This window comes from Harpia harpyja, chromosome 14 (assembly GCF_026419915.1).
Source record: "Harpia harpyja isolate bHarHar1 chromosome 14, bHarHar1 primary haplotype, whole genome shotgun sequence".
In the NCBI taxonomy this organism is placed as follows: Eukaryota; Metazoa; Chordata; class Aves; order Accipitriformes; family Accipitridae; genus Harpia; species Harpia harpyja.
Window position 1 is genome coordinate 8,355,086 of NC_068953.1, and position 26,194 is coordinate 8,381,279.

Here is a 26,194-nt window from a genome sequence, read left to right on the forward strand (position 1 = left end):
TAGCTAAAGGAGCACAGCTGAGATAGGACAAAATACAAGGATCATGCAAATCACCACTGCAACAGAACCAAGTCTGGATGAGAATCATGCCATGAAAACCAAGAAGAAAACATGGCATCACATCCAGATACATCCAGATGAACACTGGGCATACAAATTCACCTCCCTACCCCTACACTGAGCTGTTCACTTGCATTTGACTAGCACATAACATTTCAGAAGATATGAATAGTCCTGAAAAATGGATATCTCATTATTTTACTCAATAACTGTTTGCAGTGATTGATTTAATATCCACTGTTCTGTTCACAAAGTCAACTCTCAGCCTTCCCTATAATAAACTACACAGACTAAGCTCTTGGAAGTTTGGCTACAGTGAAATACATCATGATCATTTCAGGCATAGCCACCCCATCTCAGGGCTTGATGAGAAGACGTCTGAAGGTTCATTCCAGCTCTGTTCCCTAAGACTCAATGAGCCCATTTCAACCTATTTGTCACTGTGACACATTCTGCTTCACCTGCAAATCTTACAGTGGTAACTTTTTTAACCTCCATTTCACTGACAAAATATTGCCTGTGCTGGAGCTTAATTAGAAATCCTCTCACTTGGAACAAATTCACTATTTATAACACCTTTTTGAGATGTATCACCAAGCCTGCTCTCAATTCTTAAAATGTATTACATTAAGACTGTAAAGTAGTTAAAAAAACCCAACAAACACCACAAAACCCAAAACAGCAGCCTACAACACCAGATATCATACAATGTTAATCAGATGCTCTACAGAAGTCTAAGCAATGCTACAGCTGCTCTTACAGGGAGGTGTTTCTCTGAACAGGTGATGAAACAGTAGAAAAGGCAAAATACAGGAAAAAAAAGGTGTCTCAGATGAAAGTGCTCAAGGAGCAGCTCTGCTAAACCAGCTTCTTCCCATGACAGAAAGACTGACCGCAACAAAAAGACATTTTGATGCAGAACAAATTATGCCTTCAAAGACAACTTCATCATTCCCAGAGTTATTACTTTATAGGTAAAATGGCAGTTTTCTTCTGGGGAAAGATACAGTTTGGTCCATTTAAGGTACTCTGCTGCTTCTGTATAGCACACTGGAGGTGAAAGACAACTGGAGAAACTGGAGAAAGGCTCAGTTATAAAAACCATTAGGTTATTATTAAAGAAGAAAAACCTCCTTTTAGAGAGCTGAGTAGTATCACACCAGAGTTACTCTGCTCTGCAGCTAAGTTGCAGTCTCTTCACCTATCACCAGGGTAAGGAAAACACACTGAGACATCAAGATGAGAATCCAGAGGGAGGCCAACAGCAGACTTATGGACAGAAAGACAAGAGGCAGCTGTGCCTCCAGCATCTCGCGACCCCCTTCACTGACTGCTTTTCCACAGCTAACAGGAGACAGTTACCTGAATCAGTGCAATCAGAGGTGAAATGACAATGGTGATGCCCACTGCCAGAACTGCAGGAAGCTGGTAGCACAAGGATTTCCCTGCCCCTGTGGGCATGCATACAAAGACATCCTTCTCGCCTGCAAAGACAACAGAAGAAAGCTCAAGGCTACTGAGTGGTGGTGAGTTCCCAGGGCCCTGTCTGGAGGGGTGAGCACAATGGCTTGTAAACTGTGAGAAACAGCATATGTGTGCACATACCATGTGGCATACCAACAAAAGACACTTCATTTTAGGTTCTAAAAGCATAGCAATACTTTGCATGCCTGCAATGGTTTCCTTCAAAGAATCTCTGATTGCTTTGTAAACATTTAGAAACAGCCTTACAAAAGTACCGGAAGATATACAGAAACCAAGATAAAGAGAAGTTAAACAAGTTATTCATGCTAATTCTCTTCCAGAGGAGCTGCCTTCACTCATCTTCAGACCTCCAGTTACCAAATTACCAGCCCTATGACAGATCTTTACCACATCCTCTTAAAGCTTGTCCCACAAAGGTACCTCATAAGAAATAAGGGTTGGAAATCTGACCCACACAGACAATATTGTGCAGTTAGTAACTGTCACTGCACTAAACAGTATCCACTGCAAGTCAGGTTGATGCCAGTGCATGCAACGTTAATAGGCAGAGACACCCTGCTGGCAGAACACCAATTTTGGCTGGTCTGTTGTCAACAGCACGTCTGCATAGCTGCTGGAGATGGATGAAAACTGTAATTATATCCTGAGTGCCGAGTTTGACACTGTTCTGATTCACATTGCAAGACCTGCCAGGGGACCTGACAGCTGGCAGCTTGTTTGTGTGAGCTGCCTGTCCAACCAACAGCGGTAGGCTGGTGGATATGTTAACAGCAGCAAAATCATGTTTCTGATAATGGCCACATGATTCAGAGAACAGATATGAATGATGCCAGGAAATCGAGTCTTCTACTGGCATCACCTCTAACACAAGGACAGGTTTACTCTGAAAACGTATACATTTATAAACAGTTTTGACCTCATCTGACCATAAACATGCTGGCAGATGCCTCCAGAGGAGACACCAACAGTACTGCACTTTAACATTTCCTATTTCCTTGTTGATGCAATAGTGGTGTTACAAAACGAATGCAAAGGAAAACAGGCAGGGCAAAGCTGTGCTCAGAGAGTTTGTGTGCAGCACATGCTCATGCTCCTGTGCCGCTGAAATGATCTCAGAGCAGAAGAGGCCTCAGAGGGCTTGGAGGGCTGGCTGGTCCTGCCTAGTCCAGGTGATGTGTCTCCTCAAAACAGGTGTGATACCAGCTCCTGCAGTATCACCCTCACAGGAAGATGGAAAACCAGATATGTTTCACATCTTTCTGATGCCAAGCCTCACCTCTCGCCACAGCCATGGTCGCGCTTTCCTGCAGGGAAGTCTTGAAGGACTCAAACCCAAAGACCTTTCGCAGTGTTTTCCGGACCCTGCCTTCCAGGCCCGGGGGAGCCTCGCCGCTCATTTTAGAGAAGCTGTGAACAGTGACAGGAACCAATGCTCAACCCGAACGCTGTCACCCTCCTCTGGCTGAGGCCTGCCCCGTCTCGTTGCCACCTGTGCGACCTCCCCCATGGCTGCCCTGCCAGGCTCCCCCCTTTTTTTAGCCCCCCCCCCCCAAGGATGCCATCCAGGCCTCCTCAGCAGAGGGGACCCCAATATCGTTTATTCTGAGACAGACCCCCGCTGAGGCCTCCCCATGGGGCACAGGCCTGGTACCGCTGGGGGCTGAGGAGGGCCACAGCGGTGGGGGGGACCCCGCTGCCCCCCAAACCCGCCCGCACACCGACATGGGGAGGGGGGACGGCACACGAGGGGGGACGGGACACGACGGGATCCTTCTCACCCACACCCCCCCCTCCCCACGCAGGGTGTATCCTTCCACCGCCTCATGTCCTGTCCTGTCCTGTCCTGTCCTGTCCTGTCCCGTCCCGTCCCGTCCCCCCCCTCCTCGCCCCGACCCCCACCCTCTCACAGTTGGTCAGGATTCGGCAGCTGCTGTCGCGGCGCCGCGTAATGACGTCAGAAACAGCGCTTAAAGGACCACCCCCCCCCCTCCCCGCTATAAACAGGCCGCGCACCTTTTATGTCTCCTCTCCCTCCCCCATAGGAACCCTGCTCCGCCTCGCTGAGGGGTTGTCTCCGCTGGCTGTGCGCGGACGCCGAAGCTTTCCCGGTTTAACGTGAGCCCGCTTAAGGCGGAAGATGACGGGCGGTGTTGCTATGGCAACTGCGCTGCGCGCGTCATCGCTGCGCGCCGGAAGTCCGCCGCGGCGGAGGTGGAAGATGGCGGCGGCGAAGCGGAGCGTCCTCTCCTCGTTGGCGGTTTATGCTGAGGATTCGGACCCGGAGTCGGATAGCGAGGCCGGGACGGCGGGAAGCGATGGGGGAGCGGCTACGGGTGAGGGCAGGAAGGAGGCCGGGGGAGGCGGCGGGCTGGGGCGGGCCGCGCGGGGGAAGTCCGCCCCGGCCCGCCGCCTTCTCCTCTGTGAGGGGAAGGCCCCGCTCGTTGCCACCTCCCTTTTCCTCGTGGTTTTCCTTTTCTCTTCCTCTTTAGGAGAGAAAGGAGGCCTCGTCTCGGTTGGGTACGGAGACGACGACTTCACCCGCCTGGAGGGGGACGAGGACGGGTATGAAGAAGAGGATGATGAGAACAGCAGGCAGTCAGTAAGTACCTCTGTGCTCCGAGAGCTTGCGCTGACTGCTTTCACACGTTGCAGAGGCTTTTCTCTCTCCAAAGAAAGCCTCTGAGTGGCAACCATGGTGGAACCCAGAATATCTCACTCCTGGTGTGGGTTTTGGCACTCTCAAAATACTTATATTTGCTTTGTTTTCAAGTAGAAAGCATTTGCCTTGAAACCCATCAGCAGCTTGGCACAGCTCGTGTTGTTTGTTACTAACTGTGCTGATGGCATTTGACTCTTATGGGAAAAAGGCTGGTACAAGTCAACAGCTACACTGAATGAAAATTATTCTTTAAGCATAGTTGACATATATGAGAACCTCGTAAAAGGAATATGCTGTTGCATGGTCAGTCGGAGGATTAAAAAGAATAAAGTTCTGTGATGTCCTAAATTATTATTTTATGTATAACTCAACCCACTCACTACATCAGGTTACCTTGATGTAACAGTGCTCTGTCTAGGTGTGAGTGGCTTTTGTTTGTCAGAGGTGCATGGCATGTGTATAACATCACCTAAATACCGAGTCAACTGATGCATTGTGAGACAAGGAATGTAGCTCACTGCCTGTAAGTGCAGCTGTAATACACAAAAGGTTATATAGTTCTGTCATGTATCTGTAAGAACAACATGATAAGTTTGCGGGGACTGGGGAGTGAGGTTCTTGTCTCCTTTCTTTCTCATCAGCCTTTTGCTTACCACCACATTAAGAATATGTCCCTGTTCTAGTGTTTTGGCTATTCGGTAGAGGAAAGAAACAGGGTTATGTTACTATAATGTTTCCTCATAAAGTCTACTTTGTGTGCATTAGATCAGTCTCTTATGAGACACTCGCTGTTTCTGCCATCTGTTTTCCCAAGCAGCAGACAAGAAATTTGTCTGTCTCTTGTTCTTGCTTTTGGTTTTGTTCTGTTGCTAACTGGAGAAGATACAAGCAATAGCATTCAGGGTCTGCTCCTGGCCTTTGGCCAAGCAAAGTAATGATGTTCCTTTACTGCTTTAGTGATCCTTCTTTTTATATCCAAAACCTGTAGACCCTCCTTCAATGAGATGTCTTTAGTTTGAAGAAAGTGGTAGGTGTGATCCAGATGTTTGTCAAGATCAGCTGTGCTTAGTTTGCATTGACAAATGGGCAGGTAAATGGAGTAGCCTTTATTGCATGCACAATTTTCAGTGCAGATTGCAGCTGTCCATTATCTGGGAGGTACAACTTGCTGTCAAGTAATGGCAATTGATCGAGTCACTCTGGTGTGAGCCCGTAGGTCTTGCATATGTTTGTGGTTACTGTACAGACGTGCGCAGGTTACACAGGGTGCCTTCTCTCCAGTCTTGTTGCAGGAGAGCAATGCTTGGTTTTGCATTAAATATTCTTTGACCAGAATCAAGAGTTACCTTGATATTGCTTGTGCTAGTAGCTTATATTGATTATGAGTTGTTGTTTTTAGAAAGCAGCATGAGTTGGACTTAGATTGTCCTGGGCTTTTATCTAAACAACTCTGTGCTTGTATTATCTACCTTAACAGTGACTGAAAAGCCTCTGTCTTTTCAAAGGCAGTTCTCAGTAATGCTTCTTTGTTTGTTGATGTTTCAGAGATGTCCCCTGCTAGGTTAGGAGGTTTTGAGAGCTGTTTCAGTTACCTGTCTATAATGTGAATGATTCAACCCATTGCTGCTTTGTTGAAAATGACTTTTATCTTTATAATATAGGTGGGACTGTGGAGGGGAGAGGAATCTCATTTGTGATAAACGCCAAGTTACTTGGTACTATGGTTTTTTTTCTAGTTAAATATTTACTGTTATTAAACTTTGACAGTTAAGACTGAGTTATTGGCATATATGCATGTTTCAGAAAGATAAGCTGGAGAGCAGCTGAAGTGAAGGAGTTTGATGTCCCACTTCTGTGGGGATATGCATGTTAATTCAGGCAATTAAAACTTACTGTGTAAGTCACAGTCACATTATTGTGTAGTCATTCTCTAGCTTCCCTTGCCAGAACTTGCTCGTGTGCTAATACACTGAGGTGGGCATTTTGTTGTAAAATCTTCCTTTGAGTTGCATGTAATCATCTCACTACATTTTTTGTTTTTCTTTTTGAAGCTGAAACACCAAGTCTTGTTTTGGGGCCAAAGTTGAAATTTGTGGCAAAGTTTGGAGGAAAAACCATTCTGCTGAGTTGTCTGAGCATGAAAAACATTTTCTGCTCCTCAAACTTGTTTTGAACCCAGACGATGTATTCATGTCTAGGAACATAGGTAACTCTAGGATCCCCAGTGAAGTAGCTCATAGGGCAGTAGAACGTTAGGCTTATGTACCAGCTGGGACCAAAGCTGGAGCTTACTTCTCACGCAGTGTAGAATCTTATGCAAGGCTGAGTTCAGTATTTCAAGCTCTCGCAGGGCAGAAATTTGCCCTGTTCTTTGCCCTGTTCACGTCATCTGCAAATGAGGCTGCAACAGCACTACACAAATAAGAAAGATGCGGTGTCAGCTGGCATCACTGGATCTTTGGAACTTGGTGCTAGGCCAGACCCTCCCCAAGCCTGCATGTTTGGTTGGATGGCAGGCCAACTGTGTGTCCTGTGTGTGTTGCTGATGTATGCTTGGGAGTATAACAGGTCTTGCAAATGCTGCTTTTTCTGTGAGTACTGCTAAACGGGGGCAAATGCAAACTGGAAAAGACAGAATTATCAAATGACAAATGCTTTTTCCCCAGTTCTCTTGCTTCGTATTGTCTAGTTCTGAGCATTCAGGAGCCGCATGTGTTTTGCAGGGTACATCTGCTGCTGAGTGATGCTTTTGCCTAAAAAAAACCAAACCAAACAAACACTTCTTTCCCTGACTGTAGGACTTGTTTTCTGGTCATGAGTGGGTGGGGCAAAACCTAACTTCTGTGGAAAGGGTCTTGGACTACTGCTGGGCTGCTGAATGCAAGCCCTTTGCTGTAAGTGCAGTTACTTACCAAGCCTGCTCTTTAAGCTTAATCCTGTAAATTCTTGTCTTGTAGGAAGATGACGATTCAGAGACTGAAAAACCTGAGGCTGGTGACCTAAAGGTATTTGGAAGTGTGGTATGGTGGTGGGGGGGGAAGCTCAGTACAAGAGGAATAAGTCTTAACAGCATGGCTTGGTGTTCGTTTGTGATATTCCTTAGCTAGTTTCATACTTCCCTTGTTGTAGCTGTAATGTGTTTTTTTGACTTTAGTTCTGGCTTCTGCCAAAGGTAGTTACCAGTTAGGCTACAGGCTGAGTCACAATCGAGACCTACATTCATGAACTTAGCCATTGTGTACCTTAGGTCTGAGGTGGGTTTTCTGACAGCATCTCACCTATTTTGCAGTGGTCTAGGAGATGGAATATTCAGTACAGAATTCTCTTAGGATCAGTGTTAGTTGGAATACATTCTTCTTATAGAACAGCTTACTGAATAAACGATCTTATGCTCCTAGAGGTCATGAAACGTGTCAAAATCAATTCACTTGTCTCCAGCTCTCTTTCTGTCCATCTGAATGAAGCTGTTTTGTAAAGGTTGTATTTGAAATTAAAAAAGTGAAATAAGATCCCCAGATGATAGCTATCATAAATAGTGGAAGTTTCTCTTTATCTTGGGATTACATCTTGTTTCTGCTGAAAAACAGGTGTTTAACAGCACATAGCAACATATATCAGGCTAATAGCTGGAAGACAGTCAAAAGTCCAAATCCATTTGAAACTTTATAGAGAATTGTGCTCAAATTTCTGTGCTAGCTCAATCCCCCATGCAATATAAGCAGTCTTGTTGGATATCGAGTGAATGACAGTTGCAAGGGTCTTTTATTTTATCCAGTAACTTCCTCAAGGGCAGTCTCTAAGCCCTGTTAAGAAAACCAGAGGACTGTGCTGCAAACTGAAATTCTGTAGAGTGCTTGAATTAGCATAGGGCTTTGATAGGACAAGATGAAGGCAAATGAATGTGTTTAGCTATTGTGCTTAAATGAGTTTTGTAGCAGCACCTTCTTCCAGTGTCCACAATATTTTTATGGGTTTATAATGATACATAGTTGAAAATCACGGCACCTGTACTGCAGTTGAAGTCTCTTGCATCAGTGTGTGGAATACCATTAACGCCTTTGGCATACAGGTAGGAGGCACTTGGAATTGGAATGTATTGTCTCCTTTCCTTGTCACAAGAAAATAAATCACGTTTTTTTTGGAAGAGAGGAAAACATAATCTCTCACTCTTACCCTTTTTCTACTTCTAAGTTTTTGCCATTGTGGCTGGTAAGCATGCTAGCAAGATGTTTCTGTAAAAACTGCTGGATTCAAATGTACACTGTGAAAGAAGAATAGATGAGTTTTCCTTAAAAGAGAGATATGTTGTACATCACCACAACCTCTGTAGTAGGGCCCTGTTGCAATTGTATGCATTTCTGACTCCTCTAAAAGGGCTCTAGTACTTCAGGGCAATGGGGAAAAAATCTGGCAAGAGAGAACAAAATCAGACTGTAGTAGCTCTTGTCTGAGTAATGATGCATTACAGAATTCTTACCACTGAATTGTGTGGCTACTGCTTTAATACATTGCTGACATTTCATGTTGGCTTATTTAAAAAGCCTTCTGATCTCAGTGAGTTCTGTGTGCTACTGTCCAAGTGCATTTTGCCCTTTTGAAGAGCTACACATGGTCTTGGAGCGAGTGTTTCAGCTTTGGTGGGGAAGCAAGCAACACTGAATGTATTAAAAGCATTTGGTATCTTGCGTACACTCTGCAATAGGAACTCTGCAAGAACTGCAAATATAAATTAAAGCAAAACTTAAAAAAAAAAGGTAGAATGTAATTCCTGCTATATCCTAGCACAGCATGAAGGGTGAGGATTTGAGAAGATTAGCAGGGAAGCAAATCTGAACTTCAGCAGTTTCAGACTTCCATGTCATCCTTAATAGATGTCTTCATACTGAAGTGAAAAAGGCAAGAGCGTCCTCTGGACTTTTGGGGTTTTTTTGAATTCTAGCTAAATAGCCAGCTGGCATTTGGGGGAGTACACCTTTGCTATGCAGCATACTGCAAGGCAGCCCAGTGCTGTGCTGGCAGTAGACCAGGTGTGTTGCTGTATGGCATTCTGTGGGGCACTGATGGAATTGCACTAGCCATGCTGTTAAGAAATTCACTCAGGATGGGGGGAGATGGAACATCATTGTAAAAGTAGCTTTACTTGGAGCAGTTGCAAATGTTTCCTATCCCCCTTTTCCACCAAGTGGCAGTGTTCTCATTCTTCCTCATTGTTTTAAGCTTGCAATATCTATGATAACCAGTGAGTAAGAGTTGTAGTTACTATAAATCCAAAGTGTGGCAGAAAGTGAGGCGCTTGATTATATCTTGCTAACACTTTCGGATAACTTTATTTTGTTTTGTCCCAGCTGAGTGCATAGTTGTTCTTGCTCTGTCAGCTACGTTGTAAGATATCACAGACCTGGAAACGTGTTTAAATAGATATCACAGGCCCTTTATATGTGGCTAGAGCTTTTCCAGGGTCTGAATCTGACTGTACGCAGAAGGTAAATCCTTTAAAATGCATGAATGAGAAAACTGTTGCAATTCATCAGTTAATTATAGTCTTTTCAAGCCCTGAATATACATTCAGCATTTTTCTCTGGTGTTTTGCCTCTTTGTACATATAGTGAATGAACTACTTTGAGATTATATCTTGAATAATTGACCAGGACACTTGAACCAGGTTGTGTGGAGAAGGAGTTCCCGTGTTGCTGGTGATTTGGCCTCATTCTGCACTTTGATAGTAGCAGACGCAAAACCTCCAGAAGGTTCAGTTGGTGTCAGTTGTGGGTGTAGACTGAGGAGACAAAGTGGGGAATGATGTAAAAACTGTCTGGTAAAGTGATGATGGAGAGAGTGGCCTCAAATAGCCCCACTGGGGAGATATTTTTCTACCCTACCTATGGTATTTATATTTATCTCAGGTTTTTATCTTGATTCCAGGGAGTATGCCCTTCTTGATCTTGATGAATGTGCATCTATCTGTCTATACAGCCCTTGTTCCTCACTAGAGGTGAAGTCAATATAACAGGCTGGGTGGGACTGCAGCTTTCATGTGTTGTTTTTTCTGCTGAGTAGAAAGTCACAATAAGCTTTTCAAGTTCAAACACTGTAATGTCAAACTGCTCTTTTCTGTCTACCCTCAGAGAGAGAGAGGTGGAGACTTTTCTATACACCTGTTTGGGGGAAAGTGTGTGCCAGGAGTAGAAGAATATTTAAGCTTCATCAGTCATCTGAAAGCATTCTTCCAGAGCAGACTTCTGGCCCATAGGATTCACTGTTACTGAGCACAGTGAACCAGTCCTGAATGCTGTGTGCTTGCAGCAAAAAGCAGAATCCTCCTCTTTAAGTAGCAAAGTCAGACACGTTGCATCCTGTAACTGCATTTTGAAGTGCTTCAGGCACTCATGGAAAAACTGGAGATTCAAATCTAGCTAAAACTAACTGCTCTTCCAAATTTCACTCTGGATGGATGTGCTCAGGCTCTGGAACAGGACGCGTTTGTTAGTGACCAAAATCACTTTAGGGGTCCCTGCTTTTAAGTGAGCAGTTACCAATTGTAAACAAGCATCTGTCTTAAAAGCACTTCAGAAACAAAGCCTTCTACTTAGATGGGAAAAGAAATGGTCAACAGAAGCTGTTGGCAAAGGCATGGCGTTAAAAAGATGGAATCTCACAGCCTGGATGGGTTCTTTGTGTCCTTTCCTCAGATGATGGAGCTGTGGGTACAAAACAAAGGACTTTTTGGAAATGGGTCTTTCATTTGTGTTCTGCTGGCAGCTTTGTTTTGGAATGATCAGGGTTAATGGGCTGTGCAGTGAGTGCAATTTGCTTGGGCTCTTGCCAGCAGCTGACTATGGTTACAGCCTTGATGCAGTAACAAGATACAAGCCTTCAGAGCTCACTAAATGGACCAGCCCTGCAGGAAGAAGGAAAGTGAACCTTAAATGAAATACTGACCTTGTGCTCCAAGTCTTACCTGAGGGATTCTGTACTTCATATTGTAGGGCTGAATGAATAACAGGTTGCAAGTGTTGATCAAGGACAGAGCCCAGCCCTGCAGCTTGGTTCACTGGAGTTTTCACAGGGGGAAATCATTAACTCTTGAGCCTTGATTGTGATATCAGGACTAGCCAGTGCAGGAAAGCTGATAAATATTGCCACTCCCTTGGCGAGTGAATACCTGACACATGGTAACAGTTTTTCAAAGCAGGTGGCTAGTTTGATGTTTTCCTTTTCTGGTTTTGTTTTAAGGGTCCATTCTGCATCCTTGTGGCATTGTATGGAGAGGCAGCCAAACTGGGATCTAGCAGAAGGGTGTCAAATTTTCAGAGGAATACTATGTTTCTAAGTGTGTCTAAGTACCACCTCTTGATAAGCATCAACTCTTTATTATGTTTAGCTTTTATTGATCCAGCATACCTGTAAAGTAATTTTACTGTGTTATGATGTGTAGGTGTGTACTAATACTTAGATAGAAGCTTTTGATTGCAATGTTTTTTTATCTTGCCTGCCCATTAACCTGTTTGTTTAAATACCAAAATTATCTTGATTTAAAGTAAAAGCAGTAAGTGCTAAGAACCAGCAAGTGGGTGTGTGTGCATGCAGTAATGTAATCCCTGTAATTAACTCTTATTTTGATAAGGCATATTAATTTTTCTGAATTCAAGATACATTCATCAAGCCAGATTCTCAGAAGATGCCTGAACCTACTCAGTAACTTTCATCTCAAGTACAAGTGTTTTGCTCTAAAGAAGAGGAAAAAGTGTGTTTGGGAAAAGTGTTACCATTAAAGCACTGCTGTTCCATTTAGGTATTCCACAGCAAGCTGTGTAACAGGAGCTGGCATTAGTAAGATTTAGAAAATAAATTGAATCTTTTGCTTTGGTGGTAAATTATGAAGGTTGCTTAAGAAACACCAGCCTTTGATGCTTTCAGTTGTTGAGAGGTAGTCTTAAAAATTCCACTTAGAATATGTTAAAGGTCATATAGCTGAAGAACACTTATTTAAAACTGCTGTTCCAACCAAAAACAGCGCACTCTGCGATGGCTGAAGTGGCTGTGTATTAGTTGTCTTGTGGTGGCTGGATCTGGCAGGATATAACTGGTTTGTAAGTGTGTTGTAGAAAGGCACTCCCAATGTCTCATCAGAAACAAAAAAAATTTCATTATGTTCTTTTTTTTTTTCTGCCCCCTTCCCCCAGCTTTTTGGTGCTGTCTGGGTTAGTATTGGCCTCTGATGGGCAGAACTGGCAAAAGAGCAGCTGTATTTTAAAAATGGCCTTGTGTTATGCATGGCTGTGCTGTGTACTTTGTAAACACTTTCAAAGCATGAAGTGTGCAGTTTCCAGGGCTAGGGTTAAGGTTAGGTCTCCAGTGGTTTGTTTCCCCCTCTTCCTTTGCCTGTGAGCACAGCCTGAGGGTGCCAGTGATAAGCACTGCAGTCTTGGCTTCATCTTTTTCTGTACTCTAGCTTCCTCTTAATATAACTGTGTAAAATGCTGTCTGCACCTCCAACTCTACATATTTTTCCCTTGTTTTAGGTTTTGGCACGCTGTTTTCTAGCACTCTGTCAAGGGAACCAGAGAGTTTGGCAGTTCAGCAGTCAGCATTACATCCAGAGAGCCTTTAGGGGGAGTAGAGTTAATTCAGCTTCTAGTGCTGTCCTCGAGACAATTACAGTGAGTGCTCAGACGTTAACACAGCTGATACCTGGTTCCCTTTTCTTAACTAGGTGGTTGACCTTAGTTATTGCCAGAGAATATCAGTGGTGGTTAAACAGTTTTGTATGCAGGAAACAAAACAGCATCTGGCATCTTTGATTATTTTGCCCCTTGCCCCATGTACTTCTGTGTCTCCAGTTCTGCCTGAGAGGGAGATAGATCACAGTGTTGTTGGTCTCTGAAGCTGGTTTACCTACTTTAGAGCTGCTGGCTTCAATCCAGCTCTTGAGCTGCTTGGAAGATGAGACATGTCCATGGACATGCTTGTTCCTTCCTCCCCGCCAGGCATACATGCTGCAGCAGACACTTCACTCCCTGCAGTACTAAATACCACAGATTATTGACACAGGTGTGGCTTGCCTTTCTCCAAAGGAAAAGCCAGGCTTTTTCTGTTTGTCTTTAAACTTGAAGAAAAGTCCTTTCTGGAGCTGCTTCCCCTTGCATATTTCACCTGATAAAGGGCTAAGTTCTTCAAGTCCAGTTCTGTTGTTGCAAATATTTCTGTCTGCTGCACTGAAATAGACCGTTCTGAATTTGCATGTTGGTGCGTGTCAGAATGAGAGTCTGAACAGTCAGCACAGATGGAGGATTGCCTCAAATACCAACAAATATCTGAAAATAGCTTCTTTCAGCTTCCTCATTCTGGGTACAGAAGGACTGAAATCTGCAAAAACTCTGTGGGATCCATTCATGGAGGAGTGCATATCCCAGTGAGGATACTTGCTTTTACACCTTGCCTCTACTCCAAACCATAAAGAAGAATTTTTAGTACTGTGTACTAGGGACGAAAGCTTGTGCAAGAAGTTAATTGTCAGCTCTCCTGAGCCTTTCCTTTGCTGCTGTGAGGCTTAAGATTTCTCACAGTCCAGCTTCACCTTCTACTTGATTCTGCACTGCAACAATCTGTAAAAAAAATAAAATCATCAAAGTACCTTGACACCTCAAGCCCTGTCATGTGGTGCTGATATTTCACCTCTGAATTACTGCTTCACTGTAGGAAGCAAAAGTGACTTGAAAGCAGAATTTATGGGCTCTGCAGAGCAAGGCATGTCTCTGCAGACCATGGTGGCTTCAGGTAGTGACTGCTGGGAGCTGTGCTACTGGCTGCACTCAAAGTGTGGCAGCTGTTAACTGCTGGTGTGCTCCCATGGGCTGTGCAGTCTTCTGTGCAGGCTCTTTTGCACACTTACACCACTGCGCCCCGGTTGGTGTCTGCGCTGTGGAGAGGCTGTACTTTGTGGTCTTGTAAAGCACGTACACAGGGTGATCTGCAAATGTTAAACTTGGAGGGCCTCTAGCATCAGAGGTGGAGAAGGAGAGAGGAGGCAGCCAACGGAAGCAGGTAGCTTTGGGACCAGGGTGCTGTTGTAAGGCAGATATTATTAACTGTACCTCCACTTGGAAAGCGAGAGTTCTGGCACACAGCACACAGTTCCTTGACTGGAAATTACTTCTAACAAATAATCTTTGTCAAATATTGAGATAGCATGTCAGCTGAATGGAATCAAGTTTCAAAGATGTTTAAGGTGTTTATGCTATGAATGCTTCCCTTCTAAAGCATTTTCTCACTGAAATGTTTTGCCAGATCTTGGTTGGGGTTTTTCGGTGGGTTTTTTTTGTGAAATTGAAATGAAATGAAGGTGGATTTTTAGACTTAATTTAGCTTAAAAAGTAAAAGGCAGTGTCAGCTACACACATTCTTTATTTTGATAAGATGCTTAAGGAATGTCTCAGGAGTTGACTCTTTCCTGACTTGTTCTTCCTTCCCCTTTTGTCTGTGACAATAGTATCTCAAAATAGGTAGGTATGTACAGACTGTATACATAAATGTCACTGAAGGTTGGATGTATTGGGTTTTTTTTCTATAGGTGGCTTATTTCTGAGCTGCTGTGCTTCTCTTAGTATCTAGATCCTGGTCCGTACAGTTTTTTCTTAGTTAAATTTCTTATCCTGTGCTGGGCACTTTGCCTGGAGCTGTGTATCAGAGCTGGCAAACAGGATATGGCTGTAGGAAATGGGCTTGTTTCAAGCTTTCTCTTGGGATTCTCCTCTCTCACAATACAAGAAAAAAAGGGGGGGGGGGGGGAATAAAAGCACTGTATTTCTGTTCCCTTGCTTTCTCTTCCCGAGACTCTGAATACACTTGACATGCACTTTGCTGCCCTCAGCCTGGTAGCGCACCAACATCAGGCAGATCTGGTGAGCAAGGAATGAAATAGTTCTTGTCATGCACTTTTAATATTAAATGAGAAGTTTCTGGTGTTCTTTTCCCATAAGCACTTCTGATCTTTGTAGAAAAGCAAGAACATAATTGCTAGCATGTTCCTTTTAAAAAAGAAAAGGGGAAAAAAAAAAAAGGCAAAGAAAGCAAAAAAGCACACATGATTCAGGGTTTGGAGAGGTCTTTCTCTTGCTGCCTGCATATAAACATTTCACCCACTTGCTCTGGCAAGGCCACATATTAGCTTAGGTAACTCTTCTAACAATTTATGCTAAGTTAGTTTCTTTCCATTGTACTCAGCCAAATGAGGTTGTTGATATGTTAGGACTATAGGAGATAGTCTGAATTGTAGAGAGAAGGAAAAATTACAAGAACTTAGTGCTGGCGCTTGCTCGGGTGAGAGAAATGCACTGTAACAACCATTGCAGCAGCAGGTCCACTGGCTACTAGTGGAAGGACTGCACTGAAAAATTCTCTGCATTAGTATCTTCAAACTAATCCACTAGCATGACAACAATGTGACTGGTCTATACTATTTGTGGCTGTCAGTTTAAATTGGTGTTAAATTTCTTTATGTGCAAGCAACCAGGTGAAATATTTGGGGCAGAGAAGAAATTCTGTAGCACAAGAGTGTTCTCACTGGAAAAAAAAGAGAAAATGTTGTTGAGGGGTACTGTGGAAGCTTCCTAGCTACTTTTTTTAATACTACCTGGAAGTCAGCGGAAGAATGAAGCTGTAGGGCTAAGTTGGCTGCAAGTCTGGGAACGTAACTGAGCAGTGGCAAATCTGGCATCAACTTCTCCACTTCTTACAGTTTGTATCTTATTTGAAGCAATCAGTTTCTGGTTTTGTATCTTTTCTGCCTCCCTATTCAATCATTTCTTGTAGTTTGATGTACACCTGCACTAACATATTCAACTGCTTCTATGAGAAATTGATGGTTGAATTTGTACCTTTTGGCAACAGTTAATGCCAACAGTTATGTTCGATGTGAGCTTTGTACTGGATTTATGGATCTTGTTTCAGGAAGGATTTAGTGAGCATTGTTGTAACTCACTCCATTCTTTCCATTAAATAAAGCTGGAAGGGCTTGCCCAGAACAAACTTGAATTCATCAGTCTCAGATTCATGTTGTTTTTGCTTCCTTCCTTTAATCTGTTCCACACTGCAAGGATTGTGTTTGATTGTTTTTATTTTCCATGGAACCTGAGCAAAGACTTTTTTTATGTAACTGAATGGAAACGCTCTATGACTGAAAAGTTTATCTATATTTCACCTCAGCAAGGTGAAATCTTAAGCCAAAATGCAGCGCTGTCCTTATGCATGTACACAACCACACCCCCACACCCCCCCTTCAGCTTGCTCTAACTGATTATGATACATAAAAACTGAAACATCAAGCTGGGTTCATATCAGTCAGGCTATTGCAGGCAGCATCGTCTTGCCCAGGGCTTCAAGAAGGCATTTGTCTTGGAAGTAGAAAAAATGGAAAACTCTTCCTGAATGCACATGGGAATAGTAATGGAATAACTGTTTTCTGCTGTTGGTAAGCTGATGTGCAGAATTGTTCTTAGAAGCACAGAAATTGTGACTTATGTTAGTGGTCCAGTTAGATGTTAAAAAGTTTTGGCGTTTTTTGGTTGTTGGTGTTGGTTTTGGGTTTTTTTTTTTAATACTTTGTCTTTGCCCATAGCATTTTGCGCTTTTCAGAGGCTGCTCTTTGTTAGTCTCCAGATCAGGGGAAGGGAGTTTGTCTCCTGCTTGTCTTGTTGTCTTTCGGTCCTCTTCCAACTTGGCTGTGAACCACCACGGCATCCCTTGACTCCTTTCAGTGGGTCTCTTGGACCAAGGCCGTCTGGCTTTAGGCCTTTAAACAGTTGATCTTGTGAGATCTAGGCTGCAAAGTAGATAGCAGCCAGAAAACCAACTTGCTGAGTGCATGAAAACAAAGTGCAGTACTGCTTTTTTTGATTCACTCTAGTCATTCTTAGAGGCCATCATGTAATACTAAATGGGATAAAATGACTAGAGAGAAAAATTAGCACAAGATGCCTGTTTTGCCTGAGTTTTGTATTTCAATGGTGGTAGAGAGAATTTTCAGCATAACTAATGTGTCCAGGCTGACTTTGTGCAAGTAGCGAGAGACTGGCTGCAAAAGTAAATTCAGAGGTGTTCCCATACAGACTTTCAGAGGTTGGGCTTGTGAAAACTGTGCAATATTGGAAGGTGCCACTAGTGAAGTCTTAACCTCGTTATTTTTTGAAAGTGATCAGGATCCAAATGGAAATGAACCCATTAAATGATGCCTGTAGCTCTGGGATACTTGAAGGCTCTAATAGCTTCTATATATTTACTGTGATAGAGAGATTTGACATAAAATCCCCTGTTTGGAACCACTCACCTGCTTCATATTGTGCTCTTCATGTGAGATACTGATATGTAGCACAGTGGGTGTTGATTATGTAGTAATCTACAATAAGAGCACCTTTCCCTGAATGGATTTAGGTAACTTCCCTACTTAAAATTCAGTTACCTTCCAAATTTTCTATTGTTCAAATGCCTTGGAATTCCTTTAGAAATCTCTCATCCATGCGTAAATATTTCTTCCCTTTCACAACCAAAAGATAGCAGCTGTGCAGTGTTTATTGCACCTTATTTCTCCACTTGGTGATTCTCCATTTCATTCAACTTTATATTAGATTAGATCTGCAGAATTTATTTTTTTTAATGTTGTCTTTTCTAATCAGTTCATTGTATTCGGTATGTGTCCCAGACTTAAATTAGCCAAGGGAGTGTAGGACAGTTCTTGTTGGGTGATTAGTCCACTGAAGGTTTTTAGAATGTCCTTAAGTTCTGGATCTTCAGTAGATACTGGGAGGTTTGAACAAGACTTCTTAAATCTCACAGCTGACAAACTATATGTCTTTGGTCAAGTTGTTGATACTTGCCTTGCCATAGTGTTAGACAGTAAACTGAGCAAATATGAACAAGCACTATAGGAGGAGTTGGTCATCCCTTTGTTTTCTGAAGGCATTTAAGAGGTTTGAAAGTAGTCCGACTTAATGAAAAGCTGTGTTGATGTCTTCAGCTTGTTAATGATGGAGCAGTGGGTGTAGGTAGGCAGTAATTCATCAGTAAGCAAAATTTATATGCTCTGGGCAGTGAGGTGTGGCTGTAATATGTTAGTGAACTTGTTTTCTTTTGCTTGGTGTAGCTCTGGGGTTTCTGATGTCTTTGGCTATGGCCTGAGGATGTGGAGACTAGACTTGCTAGAGCAGCTGTGGCCAAACGGGTGTGGGTGATCAGGCCAGGTAAATACACAGTGGCAGCCTGATGACTGACTTTATTTAGCCTGTTATGAATGGGGCAGACTTGTGCTGTAGCTCTAGGATTAAAGGATGCAAATTAAAGAACAAACTTAATTCTGGTGAAAGCAAACTTGCTGATGATTCTGGAAATTCATAAAACACTATTTAGTGCATCCGACATTTTAGCGGTATTTGTCTAATGTAAGGTACATAACAGGAGCGGTTTTGGCCATCAAATTACCTCTCAGAATACTAGTTTGTTTCCTGAAAATTGTGTGCTTACACTTGGTGCTGGCTCCAAACAGCTATAGGAGACTTGAAAATGGGCTTCTGAGGACTTCAGAAATACAGCAAATACCCTTGCAACCCTGTAACTGGCCATATAAGAGGGAAACTTTCTTGAGGGCATTTAACACATGTCTAAAGCACCTGAATTTGACTGTGCCACTGGGTTGCTTAAGTGCCTGCTTGGCAATATTGGTCATTTGCGGGATTTTTTTTTTTTCTCTTGCCTTTGTGTTCGTGGATGGTGAGAGGACAAGTGGGCAGAAGAAGATGGGAGGGATAATGGAATAATAAATACAGTGCTGGGTAAGAGGAAGGATCAAGAGGTGCTCAGGCATGTAGCCCATCTCTTCCTCTTTCCTCTCAGTCCACTTAAAACAAAACTTTCAAAAGAAAAAAGTGCAAGATGTAATTCAGTCATGGTTGGAACAAAAGCAATTCCCTCCTTTCACCTCAACAAACACACACTTGCTTGTTGTTTCAAACCAAGGTGAGAAATACTTTTAATTACATATCTAACAAGTTCTCCCGTAAAGGGAATAAAGCTGCCTTCGAACTGCATGTGTTTACTGCCTCATGAGTCATTGTATGCTGCCTGGACATATGCTTACCTTCTATCTGTAGCTCTGTGAACTTCTCCAGCCTGCACGCTAATCTGAATTTGTCCTCACAACCTGTTAGTTACCACAGAATTGCCCCCACTTCTCTGGTGGCAAACTGAGGCTCACCATGTTAACGCCATATCAATGTGGTTGAAGCTCACCACGTTAATGCTGTATCTGCATAGGTTTGTGGAGAACACAGCCTAGATTCCCTGGATTCCTGTCCAGTGCTCTTGCCAAAGACAGCTCCTTCTCTTGGCATAAGTTTTCTGCTTTGAAATGTCATACTTCTGTTAATATTTCTGCTTCTGCTGTTCTTTCTGAAGACCCTGGGAGAAGAGGTGTTAATGCACTACGCCAAATGCATTAGCTTAGAGGGGTTGGAGCTGTTACACTACCGTCCTCTCACAAAGGGGCATGGGGCCTTGCCAGCTGGCCAGCAAGAAGATGTGTGTTCCTTCGTGTACTACTTTTTTTTTTTTTTTTTCTAAAATAGCTTTAGCCTTGTATTTTTGTGATCCAAGTGTACTTACGGAAAAACAGTGCCTTTTTTTTTTTTTTTTCCTTCTCCATGAATGGCTATAAAAAGTGCCCTGTAGCAGTTAGTGCCACACAAAGAATTTGTTTTTCTGTTTCCAAAGGGCTTTAGCTTCTCTGGAAATTGGTTGGTTTTCACAGTGAATTTGGCACAGCCTGTTCCCAGATCTGGCTTGGTGACCTTGCTGCTTTCTCCTCACCTTATGCATCTCTCACCTGATTGGAAATGGAGTAAAGGAGGGGGTTTAGAGAGTGGTTACTAAGCAGCAAGGAGGCAGCATTATGTCTGTGTCAGGTTGAATGAATAGCTTCAGTGTTTGAAGGCACTGAGGAATTTTGGATACACAGTCCAGTGAGTCACAAAAGGTCTTTGGGAGGGAGGCAGAGGGGGAGAGGGCAGTGTTGGGATACAGCTGTTACTGTTTCAGAAACTTTATTTGTGCTGAACTTGATATCACTTGTGACTCTCCTGGAGGCTTTCAGAAGCACCAAAATATTTGAATGTTGGTCTCAATATGGTGAAAGCATATTTAAGAGTGTCTTATCCTGCATAACACCTCCTGCTCAGCAGACTCTGGTGCAAACATCTGCTGTGCTCCTGCAACTGAAGCAGCCTTAATTTATATAACTAAGGAGGGATTAGCTGTGTTGAGAAGATCTCCGGACAGAGAGCATTACAAGCCAGTGGAGGATGCCCTTGAGTTTCTGGTAGAGCAGATCGGCTATATTGCTCCTGGGAAGTAGCAGCCAAGAGAGAATTGACAGTGGGAGAGTTCTTCCAAAATGGGAACACAAGATCTGCATCACCACCATGCTCCCTGGCATTTTGGTTCATAGAGGGTTTATCAGCCAAAGCCCTGAATTACACAATTACAGAAGTGAATTCTGGTACCACACAGAACTGGCAAACCTCAGCAGCCTGGGACCCTGTAGAGCCCTGGGTATCTGCAGAGAGGTCGATCAGATGCTGCTCTGAACTTGTTGTGCTCTGCCGTTGGCTCTGGGAGCATTTCAGCTGATTTCATGTTACTCTGGGGAATGCATCCTGCTGGCCCTGCTTAGAGGACTGCAAGTTGCACAGGCCTGTGGTAGGCATTCCCAGGGCTTAAGCAGTTTTCTGTGGGCTGGATCCAGCTTGTATTTAGCTAGCTATGCTCTAAAACATTGGTGCCAAGGGCCAGTCACCAAAAATGAAGAATCTATGGTTTGATCTGTTTTGAGGAAAGGCTTCAAGTACAGCAGTTTTTGTGGAATTCAAAAGGAGCTGAGTGTCCAGGACTCATAGAAACAAAGCCTGAATTCTTTCATTAAATTTAGACTCTAGCTTTGAGAGGAAACAGAGCATCCTGTTAGGCTTTGACTTTCTATGGTACAAACATTGCCCTATTATCTAATAACTTGCATTTCATTCTTAATTTTTATTCTTTTGCCTCAGAAATAATGTGTAAATTTCTAAACAAATGGACAGTATAGCTTTTTAGGTTGGAAGCATACCTTGACTAAAATCTGTTTCTTCCCCCTTCCTCCCAGGAATTCTCAGAACTGGAGAAAAGAGATCCTCAGGAGCTAGTTGGTAAGTTCGCTCAGGAGTATTTATTCACGTGTTTTTTCAAACTAGACCTTCTAGGCTTCCCCTTTGTAAAAAGCATCTTCACTCTGTCCTGACAATGCTGTAATTTGAATTATTGCCTGCAATGTTTTATCTCAGTGGAATATTTTCAGTGAAGTCTTCTTTTGGGAGAAAGGTACCCTGCCTAAAACCATGAAAATATTTGCATATATTAATGTCTAAGACATATATGTAAAGGGCAGTGTTGGTGTTTTTCTAGATGAGCTTAAAACAATAAAGCAGTACCTTTGTCCACACATCTCTGAGCGTGCCAGTATAACCAGGAATGATGACAGATACTTTGTTCTGTGGCTTCAAAAACCTACCTAAAATATCCCCACTTTAAATGTGATCCACATACTGATTTATAGCGGCTGGGTTGACATAGCCTACCATATGTTTTCTAATGGTTACTGAAACTTACTTGATTTTTGTGACATCTCACTTATTCATTGCACCATTATTAGATTTGGAAAACTCCAGGGTCATCAGCTTGAAATGGTATCCTCTGCTTGGTCTCTGTGGAGCTGTACAGAAAGTATATCTTATGTCGAAGCTCTGACTATCTTGAACTAACCCTTTGTTCCTGAGGTTACTAGTACAGTTGTGTGGTAGCATGTAATAATATAATAAAAAAATTGTGAGTTGAGAAGTTGCTTCATTGTCTGTCAAGTCAGCTTGTCAAGGATAAAGCATGGTATTTCAGCCATAAAGTGTGACAAACGTAAAATAAGATAGTAAACACTAGGATGCTAAGCTGTGACTCCTACAACAGCCATCACTCTGAAGTTTGGGACTTAAGTCCTTTTCAGTTGGCCTGCCCAGACTTTGCACCAACCCAACTGTTACATTGAATTATCAGCCTTTAGAGGGCAAAACTGCTTTAACCAGTCTCATCATAGAATGCAACAGAGATCTTTCTCCAAACTACTGATCTGCCTCAAAATGCACACTAGAAACATGGATGAGACAACAGCATTTAGGGTTAAAAGTAAAGAATAATATCTGAAAGCCAACTGCCCTTCTACTCTCTACATATGGGTGAAGCTCTACACTTGTAAAGCAATGTAGTGGCAAGTCCTTTCGTAGTTACGGTATAAGGCTCAGGTTACAATTTTGTTAGTCTCCTCTTCCCCCAGTGACTGCCCCATCCACAGGAGATTAGAAGATTGAATCTCATTTGTCTCATAAAGCCCAGACTTGCATGCAGGCTTAAAAGCTGCATGCAGGGCACTCACTACAGTATCATATGCTCGTGAGTGGACAGTGTTGGCGAGTCCAAGACCTGGATTAAGGTTTGCAGTATAACTTTAATATCCTTTCCCGAAGGTAACACACACAGAGCAGCATATAGGCAAGCTTTGTGCAGAACCAGGTTATTAGAGGTCAGTGTATTTGCCATGCTGGCTTCTGTAGGTCTTTTGCATTAGACCATATCTTAGCTAGTTGAAAAGGAACTGTTTCAAGAGCCTTGTGGTTGGTGTAAGGTGAGAACCACTCCCTTTCTGGAAACTTGGACTTTTTGAGTTAGAATTCTTGAATGAAAAAAGGTGCAGGATTTTCTGACACAAAGCAAGTAACTTCTCCAGTCTGAACATCTGAAGCTTTGTCTAATATCAGTATGTGGAATTTGAAGTCTTCCTTAGTTTTCCACAACTGCTTTTTGCATTAAAATCTTGTGGGCCTGCCCTTCTCAGAAGATAACCTTTTGTTGTTCAGTGTCACCTTTATTAAAGTCCGTGGTTATGCAGTTGCTTAAGTACAGCATAAATGTAGGCTCCTCCCAAAAATAATGCTGAGATCTACCTTCACTGCTTTTTTTTTCCTTCCCCTCCCCCCCCCCCCCCACCCCGTGAGGCTTCCAGCTGGATCCATTCCTGATCTACTTAGTGCACGCTAGGTGAGCACTAAGAGTCGGCACAAAGAAAACAGTAGGGATGAACAGCTGGGAAGGGCATGGTTGTCCTGACTTACGCTGAGGTAGTTATTACATAGTTGTGGCAGTACACAACTATGGTTAGTCGTGCCATCCGTAACATTAGTCAAAGCCTGAAAGAATGGGAGGGGAGGTTTCAGCAGTTACTGCCCTGTGGTTGAGGAGAAAGTATCTGTGAAATTTATTTTGATAGAGTTCTGCATCAGTGTTGTCCTTCTGGGTTTTTTGTACTACTCTGAAGAGTACATGGTGCTGGCAGGACATTGCATTTGCTGTTTCCTGCAGCCTTGCAAAGTAATACTTTTAGGATGCATTTTTTTGCCCTGAAGTTCTTTGCAGCATGGTTGTTTACCTTTTGGACTGTAAGAAACGTTCTCTCCAGCCCTTAGAATATCTGAGCACAAAGCCAGTGTTCATAGAGCAGAAAATATGGCTGAGTTGCAGGTCTCTCTGCATTTCTCAGCCCACAGAGCAGAAAGGGAACTAGTGTCCATCCATGGATGGGTGACTCACTGGCATGTTGTTGCCTCCAGTTCTTCCCTCTGATTTGGCTGTTCTGGTGCCAGGAAATCAGAAACCCACACACCCTGGTTTATGCCAAGCAGACTTAATTAGAGTGCCAAAGAATGCAGTTTTAGAGACCAGGCACCACCGGTTTGCATGTCTCCAGGGAAAGCCATGCCCCTCTGATCACCCTTTCTAGGTCTTTGCTTGTTTTTTGCATGGTGTGACCTTTATAGACAAACTGGCACCTGATATTGCCTGTAATCCCTTGTGGCTGCTTAAGACACAGCATACAAGTGAACCTTGAAAGGGACAGGAGTTCTTAATCCTACTTGGGGAGTGGTGTTACTCACTGAGAGTGCTGAGCCAGACCTCAGGTGATCCACACCCCAATCTGTCCAGGTATGGCCAGCTCTCTATTCCTATGCTCTCTATTCTTTTGGTTTTCTCTGCACTAGGAAAATATGCCTACCCATCTGGAGGAAAAAAAACTCCTGCGTGCCCCCTGTCCGTGTCTCCAGCATAGCCTTTGGCCTGTGAGCAGTTGTTTCCCTCTAGAAGGAACCGAGTGCGCAGTTTGTGCCGGTGGCACTTTCTCTCCTGCTATGCAGTATGTCTTTGTACTGTTGGATATACTGGTCAAATAACCCATCTGAAGCAGATTAAATGTAGTGGTAGCGTTTCCATTTAATTATCTGCCTCACCAAGATCTGGCAAACAAATATCCTCTATTGACTACTGAGATACTGAATCTTTGCTAGGTACACCCTGATAGTTGGCTGTGCTTTGGCCTCCTACGTGGAGCCTGGGAGCAGCTGAACATCTCTGCCTTGCCACAGTGCATGCACAGGCTGCACAAAAAGCTACAAGCATCTATTGCTTGTGCCGATGAAATTTTTAACTTTTAGGTCAGCTTGTGGAAGGAGAATGCACTGACTAAGCACCAGTGGCAGTGTCCTTCAGCAGCAGGATGCTTTGAGTTGCAGACTTGGCAGTGCATTGGCTCCTACTCTCTTGAACCCCCATCTGAGTCATGGGATCTGCTTTATGGCCTTAGTTCTTCATCTGGACTGTGAATCTGATTAGAGGAAGATATTTACTTACTGTGAGCCAGAATCTGGGTGTGCCCGTAGTTATTAATTGTGCCAACGGCAAACTTCCTGAGGTCCCCACATGGAGATCCTCTAGGCTGTGAGCCAGCAAATCACAGGCCCAGTTAGAGACTCCAGCCAGTGTCAGTACCTATGACTCATGTAAAAGTAAAACTTTGATCTTGTCAGAAATAACAGGATGCACAAAGCAGTTGGATGTATCCTGTGAGGACACACCTTGTTGTTAGCTGTCCATCTGCATTTACCGCTATATAGGCAGCAGAAAGCTGTGCTTGGGACTTCGAAAACACAAAATCTTTTATACAGGAGCCTGTGGCCATATATGCAAATTCCAGGATTACCTTGAATGATAATCCCAGCTGCCCCTTTCTCTAGGAAAAGACCTGGTGGGAAGAAGCTGTGGAATCAGCCATTCTGCTCTCTGTTTGGGGAGGAAGTTTGAGGACTGCTTGAGGGCATGAATAATTTGCACTTCCTTACTGTAAAATAGGCCTGAAGGGGTTAAACTCATCCTTTTATTCCTAATGATGTGGCATTTCAGTCTGGCTGTGATGTGATGAAATATCCCAGTAATGATGAATGTTTGTCTGTGCTCAGTTTGTGAGGTGGAACAGGTTGCACGTAGCCTCACTGCTGACTCAGTCTTCAGCTGCGTACAGCTATGGTGGGATTGCAGTAGACAGTGATGTCTTAGTTCCAGTTCCTTGTAAGGCATTAAGAGATGCCTTCCCACATCGTATAATGTTGATAAATGATTGTTTTCACATGGCTCAAACAAAAGAGAAATGAGCACCAAAACCTTGAAAAGCCATGGGTCAAACTATACTGTCTCATTGGGAGCTCTTGTTCCTCCTCCAGTGTTATTTCTGTTTCAAAGAAGCTTTGAACTGATTGCTGAACATACTCTTACGACTGTGACTTCTTTGATGCTAGACAGAGTTCTTGCCCATAGTTCCTGAGTTTATATGAGCCCACAATTCTCCTTCCCATAAATGTTTTGTTTCTCTGTGTCTCTTCTGGTCGTCTGCAAAGATAAGGAGCCTATGGGATGTCTAACTTGGAGCTAGGCTTGGGGGTTTTTTTGTTGAGTTTTTTTGGTTTTGGTTTGTTTTTTTTTTAGGTCCTTTCTTTGCCTTATGAAGCCTTGATTTGGTGGCTTTTTTTCTTTTTTAAT

General features: G+C 43.2%; 2 protein-coding genes across 6 annotated transcripts in view; one reads left to right on the plus strand and one right to left on the minus strand.

Annotated features, from left to right (window-relative positions):
- Positions 1–3,655, minus strand: part of RECQL5 (RecQ like helicase 5) — a 39,694-nt gene extending 36,039 nt beyond the window's left edge. The window contains exons 1-3 of one of the 3 annotated variants that reach the window (XM_052809112.1): positions 3,445–3,490; positions 2,822–2,952; positions 1,423–1,544 (exon numbers count right to left, since the gene is read on the minus strand). In XM_052809112.1, the coding sequence (XP_052665072.1) occupies positions 1,423–1,544; positions 2,822–2,942 (243 nt within the window). In that variant the 5' untranslated portion in view covers positions 2,943–2,952; positions 3,445–3,490. Of the gene's footprint in view, positions 1–1,422; positions 1,545–2,821; positions 2,953–3,444; positions 3,491–3,558 lie in introns of those variants that run through there. The other 2 variants (XM_052809113.1, XM_052809115.1) reach the window with 2 other exon arrangements.
- Positions 3,583–26,194, plus strand: part of SAP30BP (SAP30 binding protein) — a 32,807-nt gene continuing 10,195 nt past the window's right edge. The window contains exons 1-4 of one of the 3 annotated variants that reach the window (XM_052809118.1): positions 3,584–3,878; positions 4,035–4,144; positions 7,162–7,209; positions 21,390–21,432. In XM_052809118.1, coding sequence (XP_052665078.1) covers positions 3,683–3,878; positions 4,035–4,144; positions 7,162–7,209; positions 21,390–21,432 — 397 coding nt within the window. In that variant the 5' untranslated portion in view covers positions 3,584–3,682. Of the gene's footprint in view, positions 3,879–4,034; positions 4,145–7,161; positions 7,210–21,389; positions 21,433–26,194 lie in introns of all 3 variants that reach the window. The other 2 variants (XM_052809116.1, XM_052809117.1) reach the window with 2 other exon arrangements.